The sequence below is a fragment of the Microcebus murinus genome, chromosome 5 (genome assembly GCF_040939455.1).
Source record: "Microcebus murinus isolate Inina chromosome 5, M.murinus_Inina_mat1.0, whole genome shotgun sequence".
Lineage (NCBI taxonomy): Eukaryota > Metazoa > Chordata > Mammalia > Primates > Cheirogaleidae > Microcebus > Microcebus murinus.
Window position 1 is genome coordinate 33,763,194 of NC_134108.1, and position 22,143 is coordinate 33,785,336.

General features: G+C 39.0%; 1 protein-coding gene across 2 annotated transcripts in view; it reads left to right on the plus strand.

The window, feature by feature from the left end:
* Window positions 1–21,460, plus strand: part of THEMIS (thymocyte selection associated) — a 168,415-nt gene extending 146,955 nt beyond the window's left edge. For both annotated transcript variants that reach the window (XM_012736554.2, XM_076002978.1), the window contains exons 5-6: window positions 3,837–3,987; window positions 20,715–21,460. In XM_012736554.2, coding sequence (XP_012592008.1) covers window positions 3,837–3,987; window positions 20,715–20,746 — 183 coding nt within the window. In that variant the 3' untranslated portion in view covers window positions 20,747–21,460. The remainder of the gene's footprint in view (window positions 1–3,836; window positions 3,988–20,714) is intronic.
* Window positions 21,461–22,143: the final 683 nt, after the last annotated feature.

The window sequence follows — 22,143 nt, forward strand, 5'->3', positions numbered from 1 at the left end:
TATATAAAAAATTAGCCGGGCATGGTGGTTCGTGCCTGTAGTCCCAGCAACTCGGGAGGCTGAGACAGCAGGATTGCTTGAGCCCAGGAGATTGAGGTTGCTGTGAGCTAGGCTGACGCCACGGCACTCACTCTAGCCTAGGCAAGAAAGCGAGACTCTGTCTCAAAAAAAAAAAAAAAAAAAAAAAAAAAAAAAAAAAAAAAGAATGCTCTATGTTTAGGTAAAGGAAGATAATCCAGCAAAGGAGACTAAGAATGAGTACTCAAAGTGGTGGGAGGAACAGAAGGTAAGGAGACGAAGTGGCTAGACACGTCAGAGGCTGCTGTGGGGTAAAACAGAGGAAGTTGGACAGATTACTGGCCAGGTCAAAGTTTTCAAACTGGAATGGATGCTTGGTAGAGAAGAAAGGAAAAATAGCAAAGGACTGATAGATATAGAGAAAGAAGAGGGATCACTGGCTCTCAGATGTGGAAGAGGTCCAAGAGTAGTCCTTGCTGGAGTCATGGAAAAGCAGTCTTGGCGATGGGAGATTTGGATGCAGTGGAAAAAATAAACTTGAGGATAGGATATTAGGTGAGAGAGGAAGATACTTAGAAATTTTGGAGGTGGAACATTTCAGGTGATGACAGATTTCAGATGTGACTCTAGGAGTGAAAGGCTGAGGTAGAGAAATGACAGGTTAATTTGCAATAAGGAGATACAGCTGGGGTGTTGAATGGGATGTTTACGTAGATGTGGCTATTATCCAGGGTCATGGCTATACTGGGGCTGGAAGGGACAGCAATAATACAGGTGCCAATCCCTTTTTATATAGGATGCATGGTGACTAGAGATTAGTAGACATATGATACCAGCAAGAAGGGAGATGGTGCATAGCTAGATGGTGAGAATATCAAAAGAATATCAAAGCAGCAGAGATTTTTTGCAATGGACAGACCTGGGGACAAGGGGGCTCATGAACCTGAGGGTATCTGGGGTGTGGAGGAGTAAGCAGCCATCATCATTCACAGCAGAACTGTTGACTTCAATGTATGATGGGATTTCAGTCAAGGTAGGAAGGTAGAGGCAATGAATATGTAGTGAAGTCTGCAAACTATGAGCAAAGTTCTCAAGGCACAGTGGGAGAATTTGAAAGACAGGAAAGGGGAGAGAGAGAAGGAAGAGAGTTGGGGGTTAATGAAGGGCAACTGGGCAATGAAGCATGGAACATTGTGGGAATTTTAATGTAGCTGAAAATAAATGCTGGGGCAGGATTGGGGACCAGGGAACTGGATGGAGGGTCTAACTAAGTAAACAAGGATGAATGGGTGTGGCAGGGTCAATAATGTGCCAGACATGTGCTTCCCTTTATTGAGGACCTGGGAACAGGGGCCTGGCTATAATTAAGTAGAGCAAAGGAGAAGTGGTAAAATCTGACAGGACTTGACTGGAGGAGATTCCAGTGTGGAAATTGTCTTCAGGAAAATGGGGTTCTTCATTACCGAAATGGTAACATGTTTATAAAATATCCAATCTGCCAGAGGTTTGTAAATGGGTTTTGCAATACTTGACCCATTCTGATCAAGTGGTTATTTTCTCCCCTCAGGCTTTCATAACAAAGGTTTCAGGTTTAAGGATTTTTAAAAAAAATTCATCATGTCATCTTTGCAGTCTGGGGTATATTATAATATACATAATGTGCATGGACTCAAATTTTCCCTCAATGTGTTAATATTATCAATGGAATGTGCTATGAAAAAGCATGAAGCTACATCCCTTCTTTAATCTAGTTTATTGCTCAGTACTGAGAAACTATACTTTAATAATCATCTATAACTTGAAATAATAATGTATTTTCCAAAGGTATCTAATTCAAAATCAAGAAAGTAGTAAGATGCTGGTTGAATCTGCTTCTTTCCAAAAGCCATGTGATAATACAGGCCTGACAGAAATGTAAGAATTCACACTAAGTGGTGAACTTATGTTTTTGTGGGCTGTGGGTGAGCCAATCGTAAATAAGTATGGTGGTTTAATTCTAGTTAATATCAACATTCAAATTCTGATCTTTTGGGTTGTCTTTGATAGTATCAGCAGAATCCCCTCCTTTGTCATTAGAAAAGAAATTTGGGGATTATCCCCAAATGATTTGCCACACTCTATTTCAATTCTCTGCTTAACCAATTTAAAAAATTGTATTTGAACAATGTAGAGTCTGACACTGTGTCATATTTATATTTGTAGTGTCACACAGCATCCAGTGGGTGAGATACTGTAGAAAAATGATTGTTGAATGTACCTTTATCTGCATTACCACACAATGCTGTGTGACTACCAGGAAAACTTGATGGCATACAGCCAAAACCACATTTATTTAGTTCATAAAGCTGTGGGGTTCAGGTGATCTCAGCTGGTCTTAGGTGATCTAGGCTGGTTTCACCCAAATGTCGGGGGCTCCTCTGGCTGTTGTTTGTTTGAGCCTGGACACCTGGGAAAACCTAACTCTGCTCCATCTCATGTGCAACCTGTAGCCACCTAGTCTAGGCATGCTCTGATGGCATAGTAGAATTACAGTAATGAGCAAAACCAACTCTGCAAGCATCTTCCAAGCCTCTGTTTGTATCAATATCCTGTTGGTCCACAAGAAACCACATGGACAAGCCAGAAGTCAGAGTAGGAGGGCAAAGCAAAATTACGTGGAAAGGACATGGATACAGAGTGGGTGGAGAATTGGGGCCATCAGTGCAACCAGTCCATCACATTTAAAAACTGAGAAAAACAATCATAGAATGACATAAAGCACGCTGCACTCAGGGTCAGAAGACATAGCAGAGAGGCTCCACACCGTTTACTTTGTGAACTTGAGTGATTTATTTAATCATTCTGGACTCTAATTTCCCTGTTACCCCTTTCCAAACTTTAAAAACCTTTGATTCCATAAATTCAAAGTTTTAATGAATTTAATGCTATGTACAGTTTGTAGGAGGAACTTTATAGGAAAGTTGTTTATTATTCTATCTTTCAGTGAGCCAAAATGGCTAGTGTGAATGGCCAGAATCGATTAATTTTGACTCTATGAATCTTCAAATATTTTGTAATCACATTCAAACTGATAAGCTTCTAGTCTGAACTTGGGTTTGAATCAAAGTGCTGAAAGTTTAATTTCCTATTGAGGTCTTCAGTTTTTGTTCCCATCTGATGATTCTTTTGAAGCATACAATGTGTCAGTATAATGTCAAACACGATGACATCTCTTATATGTGAGATGATTTATAGGAGCCATTGATGCCGTGCCTTAATAATTCATTGTTACGATGAATTCTTATTCTTAACTTGACTAGAGGAGCTAGTCAAGTTAAATTTGCATAATGCTGATTAAAAATGTGGGTTATTTTAGAGGAGATGAATTGTTTTATAAAAAGTGTACAGATAATACAGAAATGAAACTTGCTTTTATTATATGATACATAATTATGTAATATATAATGAAATGCTGGAATGCTGGATTCTTTAACTATAAGAACAAATACTGAGTAAAAATGAAAAATGAAAAATGTTTATAAGTTTCACAAGGAGAAGGTAATATATACAAATGGTCTTTGAAGATGATTTTCTGTGCCTAAAATGACTTCTTATTCTAGTTACTCAGGTTGCCTCAAAAATTCCACACCTAGATTACCAAAATATATCGATGAACATATAATTGTAACTTGCTTTGATGTGTAGAATGTTCTGTTCTAGACATACAGAAATGACTTGCCATATGATAAATGTTTATCCTTGTCATATGTCTGGGAAGCATTTATTTTGGAATGATAATTTACTTGTGAAATCAATCACTCTGCCCTGTGTCATTTCAGAGTCACCACGTAGACATATCCAAGAAACTTCACTCAAATCAAGCTGGCCTGGATTCAAAAGTACCAGTTGGTTGTCAGAACAATTTGGCTGATGACAGTGAGAGGATAAACCGTGGGGCCAGTGCAGTAGCAGGCACCGATGTGACCACAGGTCAGTTAAGCCACATGAGGGCAGTGTTAGCTGCCCACCTGACAAAGGGTCAATATACAGTTTCTTACTACCATTTTGTTTGAAATATATGGCTCAGCCAAAGTGACCATTCTGCCCTGCAAATCTTATTAAAATGACATTTTAAGTGCAGCATGATATTAAACACTCACAATATTGACAGTACCATTCTTTGTTTTCCATTATTGGATTTTTCTCTTCATTTATGGTTTCTGTGGCCAAGGAAGTATTTTATTTCAAGATTTCCTGTATTGTTATGATAATAATATTTTGACATTTTTGCTAGAAGAATGAATAAGAAGGATTAATGGCTAGAGAAGAGGTTAAAATAACTGAGATGCTTTTAATTTAAAGAGATCAGTAATTGGATACAGGCTTGAGTTATGATGGTTTAGTTTATAGAGATGGTGATCTGATAAACCGACTTGTGGAGGAGTTGATAGCATTCAATTAAGCTACCCAGACTCACTTCCATCTGGTGGAAATTTGGGATGAGTTAGCAAGGGAAATAAGAATTTTCTGTCTTGGCAATATTTTATTTTTTTTTTTATTTTTTTTATTTTTTTTAATTTTTTTTTTTATTTTGGCATATTATGGGGGTACAGATTTTAAGGTTTCAATAAATGCCCATTTCCCCCCCTCCCCCCAAAAGTCTGAGTCTCCATCATGACCATCCCCCAGATGGTGCACATCTCACTCACTATGTATGTATATACCCGCCCCCCTCCCCCCTCCCACCTGCCCAATACCCTATTACTGTAGCACCTATGTGTCCACTTAGGTGCTACTCAGTTAATACCAGTTTGCTGGAGAATATATCTGGTGCTTGTTTTTCCATTCTTGGGATACTTCACTTAGTAGTATGGGTTCCAGCTCTAACCAGGAAAATATAAGGTGTGCTATATCACCATTGTTTCTTAGAGCTGAATAGTACTCCATGGTGTACATATACCACATTTTATTAATCCATTCTTTGATTGATGGGCACTTGGGCTGTTTCCACAGCCTTGCAATTATGAATTGTGCTGCTATAAACATTCGAGTGCAGGTGTCTTTTTTGTAGAGTGTCACTGGATCATTTGGGTAGATGCCCAGCAATGGGATTGCTGGATCAAATGGTAGATTCACTTGTATCGCTTTAAGGTATCTCCATATTGCTTTCCACAGAGGTTGAACTAGTTTGCAGTCCCACCAGCAGTGTAGGAGTGTTCCTCTCTCTCCGCAACCACGCCAGCATTTATTGTTTGGAGATTTTTTGATAAAGGCCATTCTCACTGGGGTTAAGTGATATCTCATTGTGGTTTTGATTTGCATTTCCCTGATGATTAGAGATGTTGAGCATTTCTTCATATGTTTGTTGGCCATTCTTCTGTCTTCTTTAGAAAAATTTCTGTTCAAGTCCTTTGCCCACTTTTTAATGGGGTTATTTGATTTTTTCTTCCTAATTTTCGTGAGTTCTAAGTATATTCTAGTTATCAGTCCCTTATCGGATGCATGGGATGCAAAAATTTTCTCCCATTCTGTAGGTTGTCTGTTTACTTTCATGACTATTTCTTTGGCTGTGCAGAAGCTTTGTAGTTTGATCATGTCCCATTTATTTATTTTTGTTGCTGCTGTGATTGCCTTTGGGGACTTCTTCATAAACTCTTTGCCCAGGCCGATGTCTAGGAGAGTGTTTCCAACTTTTTCCTCTAGAGTTCTAATAGTTTCATATCTTAGGTTTAAGTCTGTTATCCAGCGTGAGTTGGTTTTTGTGAGAGGTGAAAGGTGTGGGTCCTGTTTTAGCCTTCTACAGGTGGCTATCCAGTTTTCCCAGCACCATTTATTGAAGAGGGATTCTTTTCCCCAGCGTATGTTTTTGTCTGCTTTGTCAAAGATGAGACGGCTATATGAGGATGGTTTTATATCAGGATTCTCACATCTGTTCCACTGGTCAATATTCCTGTTTTTGTGCCAATACCATATTGTTTTAATTACTACAGCTTTGTAGTATAGTTTAATATCTGGCATATTAATGCCTCCCATTTTGTTTTTGTTGCCTAGAATTGCTCTTGATATTCGGGGTCTTCTTTGGTTCCATACGAAGCGTAAAATTATTTTTTCTATATCTGTGAAGAATGCTGATGGGATTTTAATAGGTATTGCATTGAATCTGTAGATCAGTTTGGGTAGTATAGACATTTTGACGATATTGAGTCTGCCGATCCACGAGCATGGTATGGATTTCCATCTGTTTACATCCTCTGCTATTTCCTTCCTCAGTGTTTCATAGTTCTCCCTGTAGAGGTCTTTTACCTCTTTGGTTAAATATATTCCTAGGTACTTTAATTTCTTTGTTGCTATTGTGAAGGGAATTGAGTCTTTGATTTGGTTCTCAATTAGATTGTTGTTGGCGTATATGAATGCCTCTGATTTCTGTGTATTAATTTTGTATCCTGAGACTTTACTAAATTCATTGATCAGTTCCAGGAGTTTCTTGGTTGAATCCTTGGGGTTTTCTAGATACAATATCATATCATCAGCAAACAGTGAAAGTTTGATCTCTTCTGCCCCTATTTGGATACCTTTGATTCCATTTTCCTGTCTGATTGCTGTAGCCAAGACTTCCAGCACTATGTTGAATAGAAGTGGAGATAGTGGGCAGCCTTGTCTGGTTCCAGTTCTAAGTGGGAATGATTTCAGTCTTTCCCCATTCAGTATGATGTTGGCTACGGGTCTGTCATATATGGCTTGTATCATTTTTAGGTATGTCCCTTCTATGCCTATTTTCTTAAGTGTTCGTATCATGAAAGGGTGTTGAATTTTGTCAAAAGCTTTTTCTGCATCTATTGAAAGAATCATGTGGTCTTTGTTTTTGCTTCTGTTGATGTGGTGAATTGCATTTATAGATTTACGTATGTTGAACCATCCCTGCATCCCTGGGATGAAGCCCACTTGGTCGTGGTGGATTATTTTTTTGATAAGTGTCTGGATTCGGTTAGCTAAGATTTTGTTGAAAATTTTTGCATCTATATTCATTAGGGATATTGGTCTGTAGTTTTCTTTTTTTGTTGCATCCTTTCCTGGTTTTGGTATCAGAGTAATATTCGCTTCATAAAAGGTGTCGGGGAGGTTTCCGTTCTTCTCGATGTTGTGGAATAGTTTCTGCAAGATAGGTACTAGTTCTTCTTTGTAAGTATGCTAAAATTCAGGTGTGAAGCCATCTGGACCGGGACTTTTCTTTTTAGGGAGATTTTTAATTGCTGTTTCTATTTCAGCTGTTGAGATTGGTCTGTTCAGGGAATCTATTTCTTCCTGGTTGAGCCTAGGGAGGCTGTGTGTTTCTAGAAATTTGTCCATTTCCTCCACATTTTCCAGTTTGTGTGCATAAAGATTTTTGTAGTATTCATAAATTGTATCTTGTATCTCTTTGGGATCAGTTGTGATATCTCCTTTTTCATTCCTGATGGAGCTTATTAGAGATTTCTCTTTTCTGCTTTTCGTTAGCTTAGCCAATGGCGTGTCAATTTTGTTTATTTTTTCAAAGAACCAACTTTTTGTTTTATTAATCTCCTGAATAGCTCTCCTGTTTTCAATTTCGTTTAGTTCTGATTTGATCTTGTTGATTTCACTTCTTCTGCTGGGTTTGGGGTTGGTCTGTTCTTCTTTTTCCAGCTCTTTGAGTCGTTTCATTAGATTGTATATTTGTGGTCTTCTTGCCTTTTGGTTATAGGCATTTATGGAGATAAACTTTCCTCTCAGAACTGCTTTAGCTGTGTCCCAGAGGAGTTGATAACTTGTCTCTCCATTGTCGTTTTCTTCATAGAAGTTTTTTATTTCCGTCTTGATTTCTTCATTTACGAAGTAATCATTTAGTAGGAGGTTGTTTAATTTCCACGTTTTTGTGTAGAAATGTGAGTTTCTGTTAGGGTTGATTTCTAGTTTTATTCCACTGTGATCTGAGAAAGTACATGGTATGATTTCTATTTTTTTAAATTTCTTGAGATTTTCTTTGTGTCCTAGGATATGGTCAATCTTAGAGAATATCCCGTGAGCTGATGAGAAGAACGTATATTCAGTGGATTTTGGGTAGAATGTTCTGTAGATGTCTGTCAGACCCAATTGTTCTAGAGTTTTGTTTAAGTCCATTATTTCTTTATTAATTTTCTGTTTGGAGGATCTGTCTCGTGCCGTCAGTGGGGTGTTGAAATCTCCGGCGATTATGGAGTTGCTATTAATCCATTTGCTTAGCTCCAGTAAGGTTTGCTTTATGAATCTGGGTGCACCTAAGTTGGGTGCATATATATTTAAAATTGTTATCTCCTCTTGTTGGACTGTGCCCTTCACCATTATATAATGACCCTCTTTGTCTTTTACTACTTTTGTTGGTTTAAAAACTAAATCGTCTGAAAGTAGAACTGCCACACCAGCCTTCTTTTGGTTTCTATTTGCTTGGAATATTGATCTCCACCCTTTTATTTTTAGTCTATGTGCATCCTTGCAGGTTAAATGTGTTTCCTGAAGACAGCATATACTTGGCCTGTATTTTCTTATCCATTCAGCCAGCCTATGTCTCTTGAGTGGAGAGTTTAAGCCATTCACATTTATTGAGAGAACTGATAGGTAAGGTAGATTACTGATCATTCTGTTGGGTTGGATGTTGTTGCTATGATTTCTGTCTTGAGCCATTGTAATATCTGGCCTTTAATATCTTTGGGTTTTGGTTGTTTTTATATCCGTGGATTATTATTATGATGTTCCGTGCGTAACGCTGTTTTAAGTACTTCTTGTAGGGCTGGTCTTGTCTTGGTGAATTCTCTGAGCCTTTGCTTGTCTGAGAATGTTTTTATTTCTCCTTCATATATGAAGCTTAGTTTTGCAGGGAATAATATTCTAGGCTGGGCATTGTTTTGTTTCAAAAGAGTGAGAATGGGGCCCCAGTCTCTCCTTGCTTGTAAAGTCTCATTAGAGAAGTCTGATGTTATTCGAATTGGCTTTCCCTTGTATGTCACTTGCTTCTTTTGTCTTACAGCTCTTAGAAGGGCCTCTTTAGTTGATACTTTGGTCAGTCTGATGACTGCATGACGTGACGTCTTCCTGCTTGCATTGAATCTCCCAGGGGTCCTCTGGGCTTCTTGAACTTGTATATCGAGATTTTGAGCAAGGCCTGGGAAATTTTCCTCTATTATATCTTCAAAAAGCTTGTCCAGCCCTTGAGTGTTGTCTTCCTCCCCTTCGGCTAAACCTATGACCCTCACGTTAGGTTTTTTCACATAATCCCACAGCTCTTGTAGGCTTTGGTCTTTTCTCTTGTTTCTCTGCTGTATTTCTGTGACTGATTTATTTAATTGGAAGGTGTTATCTTCAAGCTCTGAGATTCTTTCTTCTGCTTGATCTACCCTGTTCTTGAGACTTTCCACAGTATTTTGTAGTTCTCTGAGTTGATTCTTCATCTCCAGGACTTCGGTTAAAGTTTTCTTCACTGTGTCAATCTCTTTGTTGAACCTTTGTTCCATTTCTTGGAGGTTTTTTGTGTTTTCTTGGTGTTGGTTATTGAGTTGTTGTTGCAGCTGGGTGAGTGTTCTTATGATCCACATACGAAATTCCTTTTCTGTCATATTGGTTGCCTGATTTTGGTCGGTGTCCGTTTCTAGGGGGCTGGTGCTCCTCCTTGGGGGTGTGTTTTCCGTTTGGTTCTTCATATTTCCTGAGTTCTTTCGCTGACTTCTTCCCATGTCGATCAGTTGTTGTTTCTTTCCTTAGGTTATTGTTTGGGTATTCACACACCTTGTTTAGTTTCTGAGGCGTTAGGTGGTGCCTGTGGGTGAAATTGGACCACTCCCTGTATATTGAGTCAGTGGATGCCGTGGAAAGGCTGTGCAAGATGCCGCCCCTGTCAGTAGGTGGCGTTTGCTTGGAGGAACAGGCTATGGTGTTGATTTTGAGTCCTGTTATCAGCTCTCGTTCTGGGCGGAGCTGGGTTGGGTAAGCCTGCCCTCAGGCCGTTAGCAGGGGTCAAAGTTCTGTTCTCAGCTTACAGGGAAAGCTGTCAGGGCAGGGCTGGAATGGTCCCGCTCAGCCAGAAAGTCTGGAGGTGGGGGTGGGGCTGTCTGAGACCCGCAGTCTGCAGCAGGCCTCGCTTCTTTCCACCCTCCCCAACTCTGCAGCTACTCCTGGGCCTCTGCCAGCAGGCCAGACCACAAGCCACCAGGCCTCCCCGGACTGTGGTGCCGGCGGGGAGGTTCCCTGCACAGGAACGCCACCTGGGTTGGGCGCACGGCCTCCTCCTGGGAGGAGGGTTGCCCTCTAGGACGCCGATCCGCCCCTGGAGGCACACAGCCCTCAGTAGGCTGTTCGCGTATAATCCTTCTGTGCCCGGGGCAATGCTAGCCCTCGGTGCAGGGGATCTGGTCTGCAGGTCCGACCTCTGGGTCCCAGAGTTCAAACTGTATTCCCACCAGGGAGAGGATTTCCGGTCCTAATTCACCCACAGGGAGCCCAAGCTGGATCTATGTCTCTCAGCCTCTGAGTCGGCACCGTTTTCCTGGGAACAGGGTGCCAGCAGCACCTGGGAGGGCGGGCGGGGTCCCAAACGGGAAGGTCCCGTTCCCTGGAGGTGCCTCCGGCTGGTGGCTGTATTGTCTCTCTGGGCAGCCGCGGGTAGGGTCGGCGGAGGGGAGGAGGAGGCAATATGGCGCCTGCCGCGCGGCTCGGGTCCGTGCACACGGAGGTGCCCGGAGGAAGTTGGGAACCTGGTGCCACGTCTGCTACAGGCTCACCGTTGGCAAGCGGCGGCAGTCTCTGGGCTGATGTCCGCAGGTCTCTCCACCCACTGGGGAGCCCGCCAGCAGTCCCGAATGCAGGGGAGGGGAAACAGCAATTCCACCTACCCTTGCCGCTGGTCTCCGGGCTGCTCCGGTGGTCTCAGCCTCCAGTTCTCCTCCGCAGCCTCCTCCCGTGGAGTCTCCCGGGGTCTCAGGTACCCCTCCTTCCGGCCCTTGTCCGCTGTATGCTCGTCTTCTTGCTTCTTTCCTCTAGTTTCTGCTAGAATTGGTCTTTTCTGTAGAGACCCTCTGTCTGGCGGTGTTATTCGTCCGCCATCTTTGACACCAATCTGTCTTGGCAATATTTTAAACACACCAGACCAGCTCAGATTCTATTACACTTTATCTTTGAAACTTCACATTTAGTTTGTAGGAAAATTGAAACTGTAATTATTCTTAAGTATAGGGTTTGTTCCTTTCCCCTCCTTATTTGGTTTTGTAGCTAGCACACTTTCTTCTCCAAGGACATGTAAAAGTCAAAATACTAGATATAAAGTCTCTGAAGTGTTGCTGCTCCAAACCCTGTCTGTGCAATCTGAGTTCTTTCATGTAGTTAGCTTACTGGCTTCTGACACTCCTATAAAAATATCCCATCGAGCTTTTCTTATTACCTTTTCATTGACTCTCTCCGAGTGATAAAAATGAAATTCTGTAAAGGGCTTTGAAAACCATGCATATTGCAATTCCTCCAAATTTCTAATACTAATCAAGTGTGACTATAAAAGAAACAACCACTGCAGTGAAAATTGCTGCAGCGTGTTAAGTCTCAAGCCATTATTAATTCATTGGAAACTATTTTTTCTTTAAGATTATGGATCTTAAAAAGTACCAAATAACACAATTCCTAAGATCAAAGTTTTTGTCTCAATCACAGGAAAACTTGTTATTTAATCTTCCCTTGTGTATGCATCTCTCTGGAATGGTCCACGATAGCCTCAGCTTTGTGCCCCTGGAGAATAGTGCAGACTATGTTAGAGACCAGAGCAGCACCTGCTTTGAACCTCTTACCTGTAAGTGATGGTTTTAAGGATGAGGAGGACCTGGAATTAAAGTAGTGGTTCTAGCAAGCGAGACTCCCTAACTTCATTCAAGAGAGTAAAATGGGCCGGGCGCTGTGGCTCACGCCTGTAATCCTAGCTCTTGGGAGGCCGAGGCGGGCGGATTGCTCAAGGTCAGGAGTTCGAAACCAGCCTGAGCAAGAGTGAGACCCCGTCTCTACTATAAATAGAAAGAAATTAATTGGCCAACTGATATATATATATAAAAATATTAGCCGGGCATGGTGGTGCATGCCTGTAGTCCCAGCTACCCGGGAGGCTGAGGCAGTAGGATCACTTGAGCCCAGGAGTTTGAGGTTGCTGTGAGCTAGGCTGACGCCACGGCACTCACTCTAGCCTGGGCAACAAAGCGAGACTCTGTCTCAAAAAAAAAAAAAAGAGAGAGTAAAATGAAATCTCCTTTCTTACATGAAGTTGATTTCAACATCATTTAGAAATTACCCAGTATGAACATCTGGGCAATATTCTTATTTGCTTTCTCATTTGTAAATGCAATAAATTACAGAGTGTTTCTCAGGTACGAATTATAATTGTATAACAATTCCATATATAAAAATGCAAAAGTAAAGTAGAGCAAAAATATAATTTTCAAACTTGATTTTTATATACATAGTAGTTTATATTTGAAAAATGAAATTAGATCCATAGTTAACATTTACCATACTTGGTATGAGTAGTTCATCTCTGAATATGTAGTAGCCTCTTTTGAGTTCAGGATGGACAAATGAAACCCTGTTTGAGTTTTCTCCTCTTTTTAATTCTCAGACATAAGTCAGTCACTTCCGAAATTCCCTTTCGGCAATAGTGGTAGTTGCAGAGACTTTGTAGCATATCACAGACTAAAAAAAGACTAATTAAGATAGAAATGGATGCCACTTTTTTAGTTTTGCTCCTTATATCCACACCTAGTCTTTCAGTTAGATGGGGCAGTACCTTTTCAAATATGTATCTAATAATTATACTAAAGGGATAATTATCTTTATCTTGATTTTCAGTGTAAACAACTAGACGGTAGCTGTGAATGGCTGAACACACATTGGGTAATGTGACTGTTCCAGCCAGGGGTATGGTAAACTCACACAGTGTCAGGGCTGTCAGCTGCTGGCTCTTCTTTGCTAAGAAAGAGGTGAAAATGTTTCACCAGATCTCATTGATGCCCTTCTTCTAGGGGCCCTTGATTCAATCTGGTTGCTTGGTGATGCCCATGTCTTATTTTAGGAATGTTTTTATTAATGCTACATGTTATGTTGTCCCTAAATTACTAAAAAAGTAATAATCATCTGAAAATAGGATGATTAGGTGGTAGGATGATAAAGTTCAGACCTTTCGAGTCTGAACTGAGATTGTTTGGTTTAAATTTTGGCTTCCTCACCCACTAACTATGTACCATGAGCAATTCGTTAGACTCCATGTCTTTATTTGTAAAATTTGGTTAATAATAGTGTTACACCATAGGCTATTTTGAAGGTTACATTAGATGGAATAAGTGAAAGTTTCTGGAGTACATAATAAACTCCAATTAAGTCAAGCGATAATAATTATCTACTGAGTCTTTGGGAGCTGATTGCCAAGGAAAACTTGGTTTCCCTGCAATATGCTCTTCAAGGTGCTGGCTGTGGCCACTTGATGTTGTGGCTCTGACAGTCTCCAAGTTTCTGTCTGCATTTTGTTTTCCTTTTGAGAACTGTATCTTCTTGGAAATTGTATGGTCTTTGTGCATGCTATGGACGGTGGAAAGGATGAGAAACGCTCCTTAGCATTGTCACCAATTCCTCAGAGTACAAGAAACACTCCATTGTGCAGAGGCTGGATGCCCTGCCTCTCTCTATTAACTCTTTCCCCACTTTGCCTGACCAGCAACAGCTCAGGAGGAGCACAGGACTTCACTGTTCTATCAGCTTGGGAGCTATTTTCAGTAGATGACATGTGTTAAGTGGAAATGTCTGCGTTAAGCTTTTTGTTGTACATCCAGTTCTTCGGATTCATTTGCATGTGGAAAGCTGATTGGGAGGTGTGCTCAGGAACAGCACCTAAGGCAGAGTCCCACAAGCAGGTCTGGGCACAGGAGGAAGTTGAATCATGATACAGTGACAACAAAGGCCTCAGCTGATCCCACGGGGAGCTCTGAAGTTGGCATGACTCTTTAGAGTTGCCCTGATTTGGGAGGTTGGTGGGGAACAGACCTTTATACCCCCTGCATCAATCAATCATTGGATGCAGCTGTCCCTGAGGAGAGGCTGTGACTGTGGGCAAGGTGGCTTCCTCCAGCCAAGGGCAAAGCCATTTGGGATAAGAGCATTATTATTTAGTTGTGAGGAGGATCTGGTTATTATGTGGGTCACTCATTAATTGCTGCAATTGTTTCTGGTGATCTGCCTGGCTACACCAGGGGACGTTTTTCTTTTTCCTCCTTATGTGTCCCTCTGGAAACTGAAATCTCTGCCAGAGAGGGTAACCTTTTAAATATGCCTATTTGTTTTTGCCCTACATAAGTGTTCTCTGTTGAGCACATTTTATATTTTCCTACTCCACATTCTCTAATGTCATTTCCTTCCCTTTGAATTTCCAACTATGTTCTTTGAATTATTACTACAACTTTAGACTCAATCTGTGCCATCATTTGTCCTCCATAAATTAGACTAGTCAAGTAGTGAGAGGAACACTGGGTCAGAAAACAAAACCCAGGTTTTGCTCTAAGTTCTAGTCCCAGCTCTGCCACAACCTAGATGTGTAGTATTTCCGAAGTCATTTCATTTGTCTGAGCTTCACTTTCCCCACCAAAATAGGAGACACACCAGCTAATCTTTAAGCCCTGTGATTCTATGGCCTATTCTGATGTAGAGCATTGAGACTGCTGAGCTCAAATGTCCCATCTCTAAATAAGACCCACATACAGGTGATCCACCACATCGAGGATCCTACTTATTTGATAAATTAAACAGATGGCAGGAAACAAAGTCCATGGGAATGTTTCCACTGAGGCCAAAGTAGAAGTTAGGGTATAAACAATGGATCTGTAGAAAAATAATCTTTATGTTGAGCTTTAGTTTAAGTTATCAGAGCTATTTTGAGGATTAGTCAAGGTTCTATATTGATTAAATGGGTGATTATATGCTATCAAGAGATAGGTACTTTAGATATCATTATCATAAATCGCATTGTTGTTTCTCAATTTTAATAAAGGAACACCTCAATAATTTAATGTTACTCTAAGTAGTGTTCTAAGCACAATGATTACTCTTACTCCAAAGACTAGAAAATCTGCTATTTAAATTATTGGCTAATTCTAAACTGGTAATCAAAAGATCTGGTATATCTTTCATCCTTCTATTTAACATCTATGCAGATTTTTCATAATCTCAATAAAATAAAGATATTAGTAAAATTTTCCCTATATTTCTAGGGAATGCTATTTTAGTTTGGAAATACTGACACCCTAAAGCAAAATATTATAAGATTGTTCTTCATTTTATAGCAAACCTATTTCCCTCTTTTCAGAAGGTCTAAATGTTTAAGAATGTGCTGGAAGGAGAACCCGCAGTCATTTCATTCTTTGAGCAATTCTGAAATATCATTTCCTATTAGGCAGTTGTGTGAGCACTGACAACTTGGCCCTTCTTCTTCCCTAGAGATTAATTTATTTCCTGCAGTGCTTGCTGCTCATGGAAAATCTTACTCGTCAGCCTTCACCAATGGGAGATCTCATCAGCAGAATGTTAATTATCAAAGCAAAGCCATACGACATATTAAAAAGGAAAAAGAGTTCTCCAGGCAAAGCAACTTTTTTCTTTTCTCCTGAATCTCTCCTCAGTCTGTGGCTGGTCAGGAACATTAACCACTGGGAAATACTTCAGAGGTGGTTGAGTATAGTGGGTAGGCTTTGCAACCAGACAGACCCAAGAGTAACCTCTAATTCAAAGAATCACATTTCTTTCTGATTTTGTTTCCCTATCTTTAAAACTAGAATAAAAATATCTACCTCACATGAAAGTTCTTGTGCCTAAAAAACATTGTACATGCTAAAAAGATGTATTCGGGATCTGTTCTCTAGATCAGGGTTGGCAAACTACGGCCTGTTAATCAAATCTGTCCCATTGCCTGTCTTTGTACAACCCGGAGCTAAGAATGTTTTGTTCTTATTTCTAAATGGTTAAAAAATCAAAACCAAAATAATCCTTTTTGACATGGGAAAATTATATAAAATTCAAATTTTCATGTCTATAAATAAAATTTTATTGGAACATAGCCACACTCTTTCATTTATATATTGTCTATTACTGTTCCAGTGCTATATCAGGAGTGTTGAGTAGATGTGACAGATATTTACTAACTGGCTTTTCAAAGAAAAAATTAACTAACTTCTGCTCTAAAGAGTCTGAGTCTGAGGTTCTCAGGTATACCAGGAGAATCTAGTTCAACACAGTCTTCAGGTAATTCTGATGCAGGGAGTCTATGTACCACACTTTGAAACAAATAATACACTAGATGAATGGTGAACAACCTTTCTCTTCTTCTCACTAATCACTTCCACTCTATCAGCAAATCCTATTGGCTTTATCTTCAAACATTATCTAGAATATGGCTATTTTTTCCCCATGTCCACTGCTATCAACCTTTGTTTCTTACCAAGATTTTAATCCCAGCTTTCTAATAGTCTATCTGGTTCCACACTTGTCCCATAGTGTCTCTTCTCAACAATAGCCAGAGTAAATGTGTTAAAACCCAAATCAGATCATATCATTCCTTTCCTCAAAATCCTTTAGTGACTTCTCTACTTCTCCCCTTTTCTCACTGCTTGAGGTATGTTGGCCTCCTAGCTATTTCTCAAAAACCAAGGGAAGCTCCATCCTCAAATCTTGCACAAGCTGTTTTGTTTTTTTTGGTTTTTTTTCCTAAGTGGCACAATCTTCCCCCAGAGATCCACATGGCTTACAGCTATATCTCCTTTAGGTCTTCTTTCAATGCTTACCTTCTCAGTGATCCCTTCCATTGATAGGGAAAAACCCCCCACCCCGGGGCCCTGAGGCAAAATCCACTGCTGATTGGATACATGTGAAGCTTATAGCTGATCCCACTAATCCCACCGTAGATTGGATAATTTTGCATGCTCATAGTTGATTGGTTGTGTGTGATCCAAGAAATGTATAAGACTGGAGAGAAATAAGGAAGCGGTGCTCAAAATTTGGTGGCATGCCCCTCTGAGTCCGCCTGCAGAATAAAGGCTGATTCTGGGACCCTCTGTGTGCCTCTCAGTTCTTTCCCTGGTCAATCACTGTAACACTTGCCCGGAACACCATAACCAACTCATTTAAAATTGTAAGCCTCCTATCAGGGATTACCTGTCTCTTTTATGCTATCTAGCTTGTTATTTACATTCCTTCTTTATTCTGATTATTGATAACTTCCCCCAAAACCGAGCACCATGAAGGCAAAGATTTTTATCAGGTTGCTTTATCTTTGATTCTAGAAGAGTGTCTGGCCCATAATAGGTTCTCAATAAGTATTTTTTAAATAACGAAATGAAGCCCAGAGTTCTCTTTTTACTTGACAGATAATGTGTGGCTATAAAACATTTTCTGTATGCAAAAACAGTTGTCGGGAGTACAAATAGAAGACTCATTTCTGAAACATGATGCAATATCCACTTAGTCACTGAAAATGAGAGGGAATATAAAGTAGCTATTAACTTATTTGTTCAATCTCAGCTAACAATTTGATTACTAAAGGTGCTAAGGAAAGGGAAGTAGATGGTAGGCATAGATATAAAAACATGGATGAAAATCCAGTTGAAAATGTGGAGAAAAAATTTGAAGAAATCATAATCAAGCTGCATCCTAAATCAGGTAGATGTCTTACTGCAGGTTTGACTGTTCAGCATCAGGGTGAGCAATTTTAGGAGACTGGCACTCAAACTTCTCAAGAAGGAAACTGAAGTGTGAGTGGCCTTGGTTCAAATTAATGCTTTAGGAAACATCAGCTTTATAAGAGAATGTAAATCACTTTTAAATATACTTGAACTTGATCCTTCCAAAATATAAGGAAATAAAAATTTTCTGTTGCTTTAATCTTCTTATTCAAAAAATTATCTGTCTAATTTCGTGCTTATAACTTCATTTTGTGGATTGAACAGTAGGTTATTGTTACAAAGATATAAATTCTATCTAAGGTCACTTATTCGGCCTATATTTTTTAGAGAGAAAAACAAAACAAAACTCCATTTTTGTGTCTGCTATTTTATGGATGAAATACATATTTGACTTGATCTCCAAGGAACTTAGTCTATATGACTCCAAATTGCTCAGCTAATTTGATCACTTAAGTAATTGGTTTAGTGAATATTCAATTCAGTATGAGAAATATCTCCTCCATATTAAACTTGTGGTGTTTTCAAATGGATTGGGAGATAAAAGCCAACGAAGATAAAGGTTGTAAATCAATTTAGGTTTTAGAGACCTAAATAATTGTCAGAAAAACCAGTTCCTACACATTTTGAGATTTCTTGCAAGTTAATATGATAAGGAACACAATTTCTATTCAATCTGAAATCTGCTCTGTCAACTAGAGCTGGCCACCCGAGGATGGGTGTTATTTAGAGGACTCTTGCACTGGGAAGAAGGTTGGGCTAGATCAGGCAGGGAGAGGTGACTTATAAGGTCCCTTCTAACATGAAGATTGTTCAGATCCTATTATTTTATTTTGAGATAATCTAATTATTTTAATATCCTTGCCTCCCATTTTTCTGCTTGACTATGTACTATCTTAAATCAGCTTATTGACAAGGGAGAGTGAGACTAATAACTGTCAAGATGACAGATTGAACTTTCCAACTACAGGCTTATAATAGTTTTATGTGAATATGAGATGGTAATAGCAAGTAATAATTCTGTAGCACTTTACGTTTTACAAAGCACTTGCAGGTCCATTATTTCATTTGCTATTTCCTCAGCTCTATGATTCAGTTATTATTATCAAAACTTATTCACTGATAACGAAATGAAATTCAGAGATTCCTCAAGACACGCAGACTGTAGATTGTAGGCTTAGGACTGAGACCTAAGTCTTCGGATTCCTGTTCTCTGTGCTATAACACGTCTATTTCATTTTCCCTCATCCGTCACCCACCCAAGAAAAGCAGCACTATGAGAGAGAAATAGTGTTGTTATCCTTTTTTACAGATAAAGTCACAAAGATAGTAAGTGATAGAAGTGGGAATTACATCTGGGCATACTGCCTAAAAACCTTGTGTTCTTTCATCTATAATGTGTATTCTACAGTGTGTGTAGTTTTATTGATGTTTGTGATATAAGAAAGACCTAAAAAATCTAAAAGCAGCAGTTGAGGACAGTGACTCATGAGGAGAGGGAATGTGTCCAGGCAGGCATGGGTTCCAGGCAGGCGTGGGTTCCAGGCTAGCTTCCCTGCCAGACCCCTGACCACCTCCAGCCCCTGTTAGCACTGAGGGAGATGTTGACAGAGGAAACTAAACTCAGGCTGTCAGGGGAATTAACATGAAGTGTGGAGAAATTTCACTTCTGCCTTGACATCATCTTTCTTCTTCCCAATTACTCTGTGAGCTCCTCAGAAGTCACAAAACTGTATTTTGTCTTTGTATTTCACACGCATCATCAAAATTGCCAGCAGTTGGTAAGACAGTTTTAGGCTTTTCATATCTATTAATTCATTTAATCTTTGTAACTACTCCATAAAATAGGTGTTATTATCCTTTTTCCCTCCTTTTTTTAAAAAATCAGAAAATAAGGCACATGAAGATTAGGTAACTTAGATGATATAGCTAGTGTGGCAGAAAAATAATTCAGAGAAGACAGGAGGAAGGAAAGGAAGACAGGGAGAAAAGAGAGGAAAAGAAAAAAGGGAGGGAAAATGTGAGAGAGGAAAGGAGGGAGGGAGGTAAGGAAGAAGGAAGGAAGGAAAGAAGGAAAGGAAAAGGGGGAAGAAAGGAAAGAACGTCGTAGGCTAATCGGTGCTTAGGAGCAAGAGTTGCAGAGACTTCTGCTCCAGGTCCAAGTGGCTAGAACTTAACAGATCTCTAGCATGACAGAGGTGGAGAGATTTCTGGTTTTCTGTTCCTCTTGATCGTTGGGGTGTTTGCTATTAGTGCTTTTTTAAAACCATCCATCCCTCAGGCTCCATTGAAACCATAGTGGAAAGGACTGAAGTGTCTTGTCTGAAGACAGACAAAATTCATGTTTGTAACATAGCTTGCTTTACTTAAGAGTTTGATATGATACTGTGTTAATGGCGAGTCTGTGGACCTGTTAACTAGGAGCTTTAGACAGCACAGATTATGCTTGAGACTTGTTGCTTTTTCTGCAGTTTAACACTTATAGGTACCCTTTTCCTCCTCTGTAGTCCTTAGATCTCCACTAGGCTTGTGCTGTATTCTGTAAGCATAGTGCCTCAGCCAAAAGAATCTTGGATCTGGAATCAGACATTTTTAGACACAATCACCTTCAATCCCTTACTACTTGTTTGATTGCTATGCAGGTCTCAGCTTCAGTGGGGCCTCAGTTTCCTACCTTACGTTGCCTATATAATAGAGATGTTTTAAAGATAAACTAAAATGCAAAGAAAAGCATTTTGTCAACTGAAAAACACTTCACTTTAGATAAAACCTAAGGTATTATCTACTACCTCATAGAAATATCTACCTTGTTTCTGAGAATTTACATTTCTTTTCTCTTTTGACTCTTCTACATCGCTCCCAATTATTTCTCAAAAAGCATATATGCATGTGAGTGTCTTATAAACAATATTTAAAAGCAGGCAATTTTCTTCCTGGTTATTTCCAATACATATTGCTGATGGATCCCTCTTTTTTTATTTATAGAAATATTCAAAAATGAAAAACATCAAAAATAACAAGATGTGATGGGAGCCACTTGGCAGTGAACATAAATGTTACAATGGAAAAGGAGGCCTAGACTTCTAACTAAAAACAGCTATTCCCCAGCGAACTCTAGAAGAAACTTGACTGGCCACTGCAAAGGAGAAAACAACCTTAAAAGTTTTATCAGATAAAACTCAAAAAGAAACCTATGATATAAAATTAACATAGGCTGTTATGTTGTGCCAAAATCTGTATGTATTGTTTCATTGTTATTTAGGCAATATTTATTTAATGTGAACATTTTTTGTGGTTCCTATTTCTAGTACCAACAATTAAGTGATTGAAAAATAATGAAAGCCCACCAAACATTTTCACTTTTTTCAGAATTTTTTTGTATATTTTTAGTGTTATCATCATTCCTGTTAAGATCTACCTTAAAGAAAAATAATTATATTTGAGAGTGATTTATTAATAAAATACCCAGGTTTCTTATCTGACTGATTCCCTTGGAACTGTGGAAATGAGTTTGACTTAACATTTTCAGTTTGTTTCATAAATACACTGTAAATAAATGTGCTCAAGTCTCAACAGCCAAAGCCATTGTGAATCATAGGAATTTTCCATAAGTTTCTCCTCTACCCACTAACTAGAGTTCAAAACTGAAAGATCACCAAAGTTCTGATAATATGCCTTATTATTTTATATACTATATACCAGATAACCCTTTAGATGAATGTTTATTAGGTTTATAGAAAAATAATCTAGTTAATTATAATATTTTATGGAAAGAAAAAGGCAATAGAATTGTAATGAGATATAATAAATTTGGTTGACTAGAAACAAGAAGAATTCTTAATTAGTATACATTAGAATTATGCTCTTATAGTTGCACCATCTATAAAAATTACTTTAAGGGCTCTCAAAATTTGATAATTTATTTTATTTTATATTAAGTATACAGGAACAATATTATTTTGCCTTTAACAAAATGAAGGGACAGAGAGGTTGTCTGGTTAATATTACACAGGAATTTAATGGTAAGCCTTGGACTTTGTTCATAGGTCATACTCTACAAAATTTAACTGTTAACTAATCTCCTCCCATAATTACTTTACATCATGAGAAGAAATTATTTGTTGATTTAGTACCAAAAAGTTTTGAAGACAACAAATCATAAGACAATTTTTAACAGAAAAAATTAGTTAGAGATTTTCAGACAATGTTTATGTTCTCATTTACCTTACTTCCCCTTACCTTTCTTTATGTTTTTAAGTGGCAAAGAATCCTGATTTCCAATGCCCTAAAGATTCTTTAGTGATTTGATTGTGGTAACATCATTTGTTATCTACAATTTCTAAAATTTTATGGGATATTTTTGCTTTTATTTATTTTGCCTCTTTGTACCTGTAGGAACAAAAACTTTGGTTAT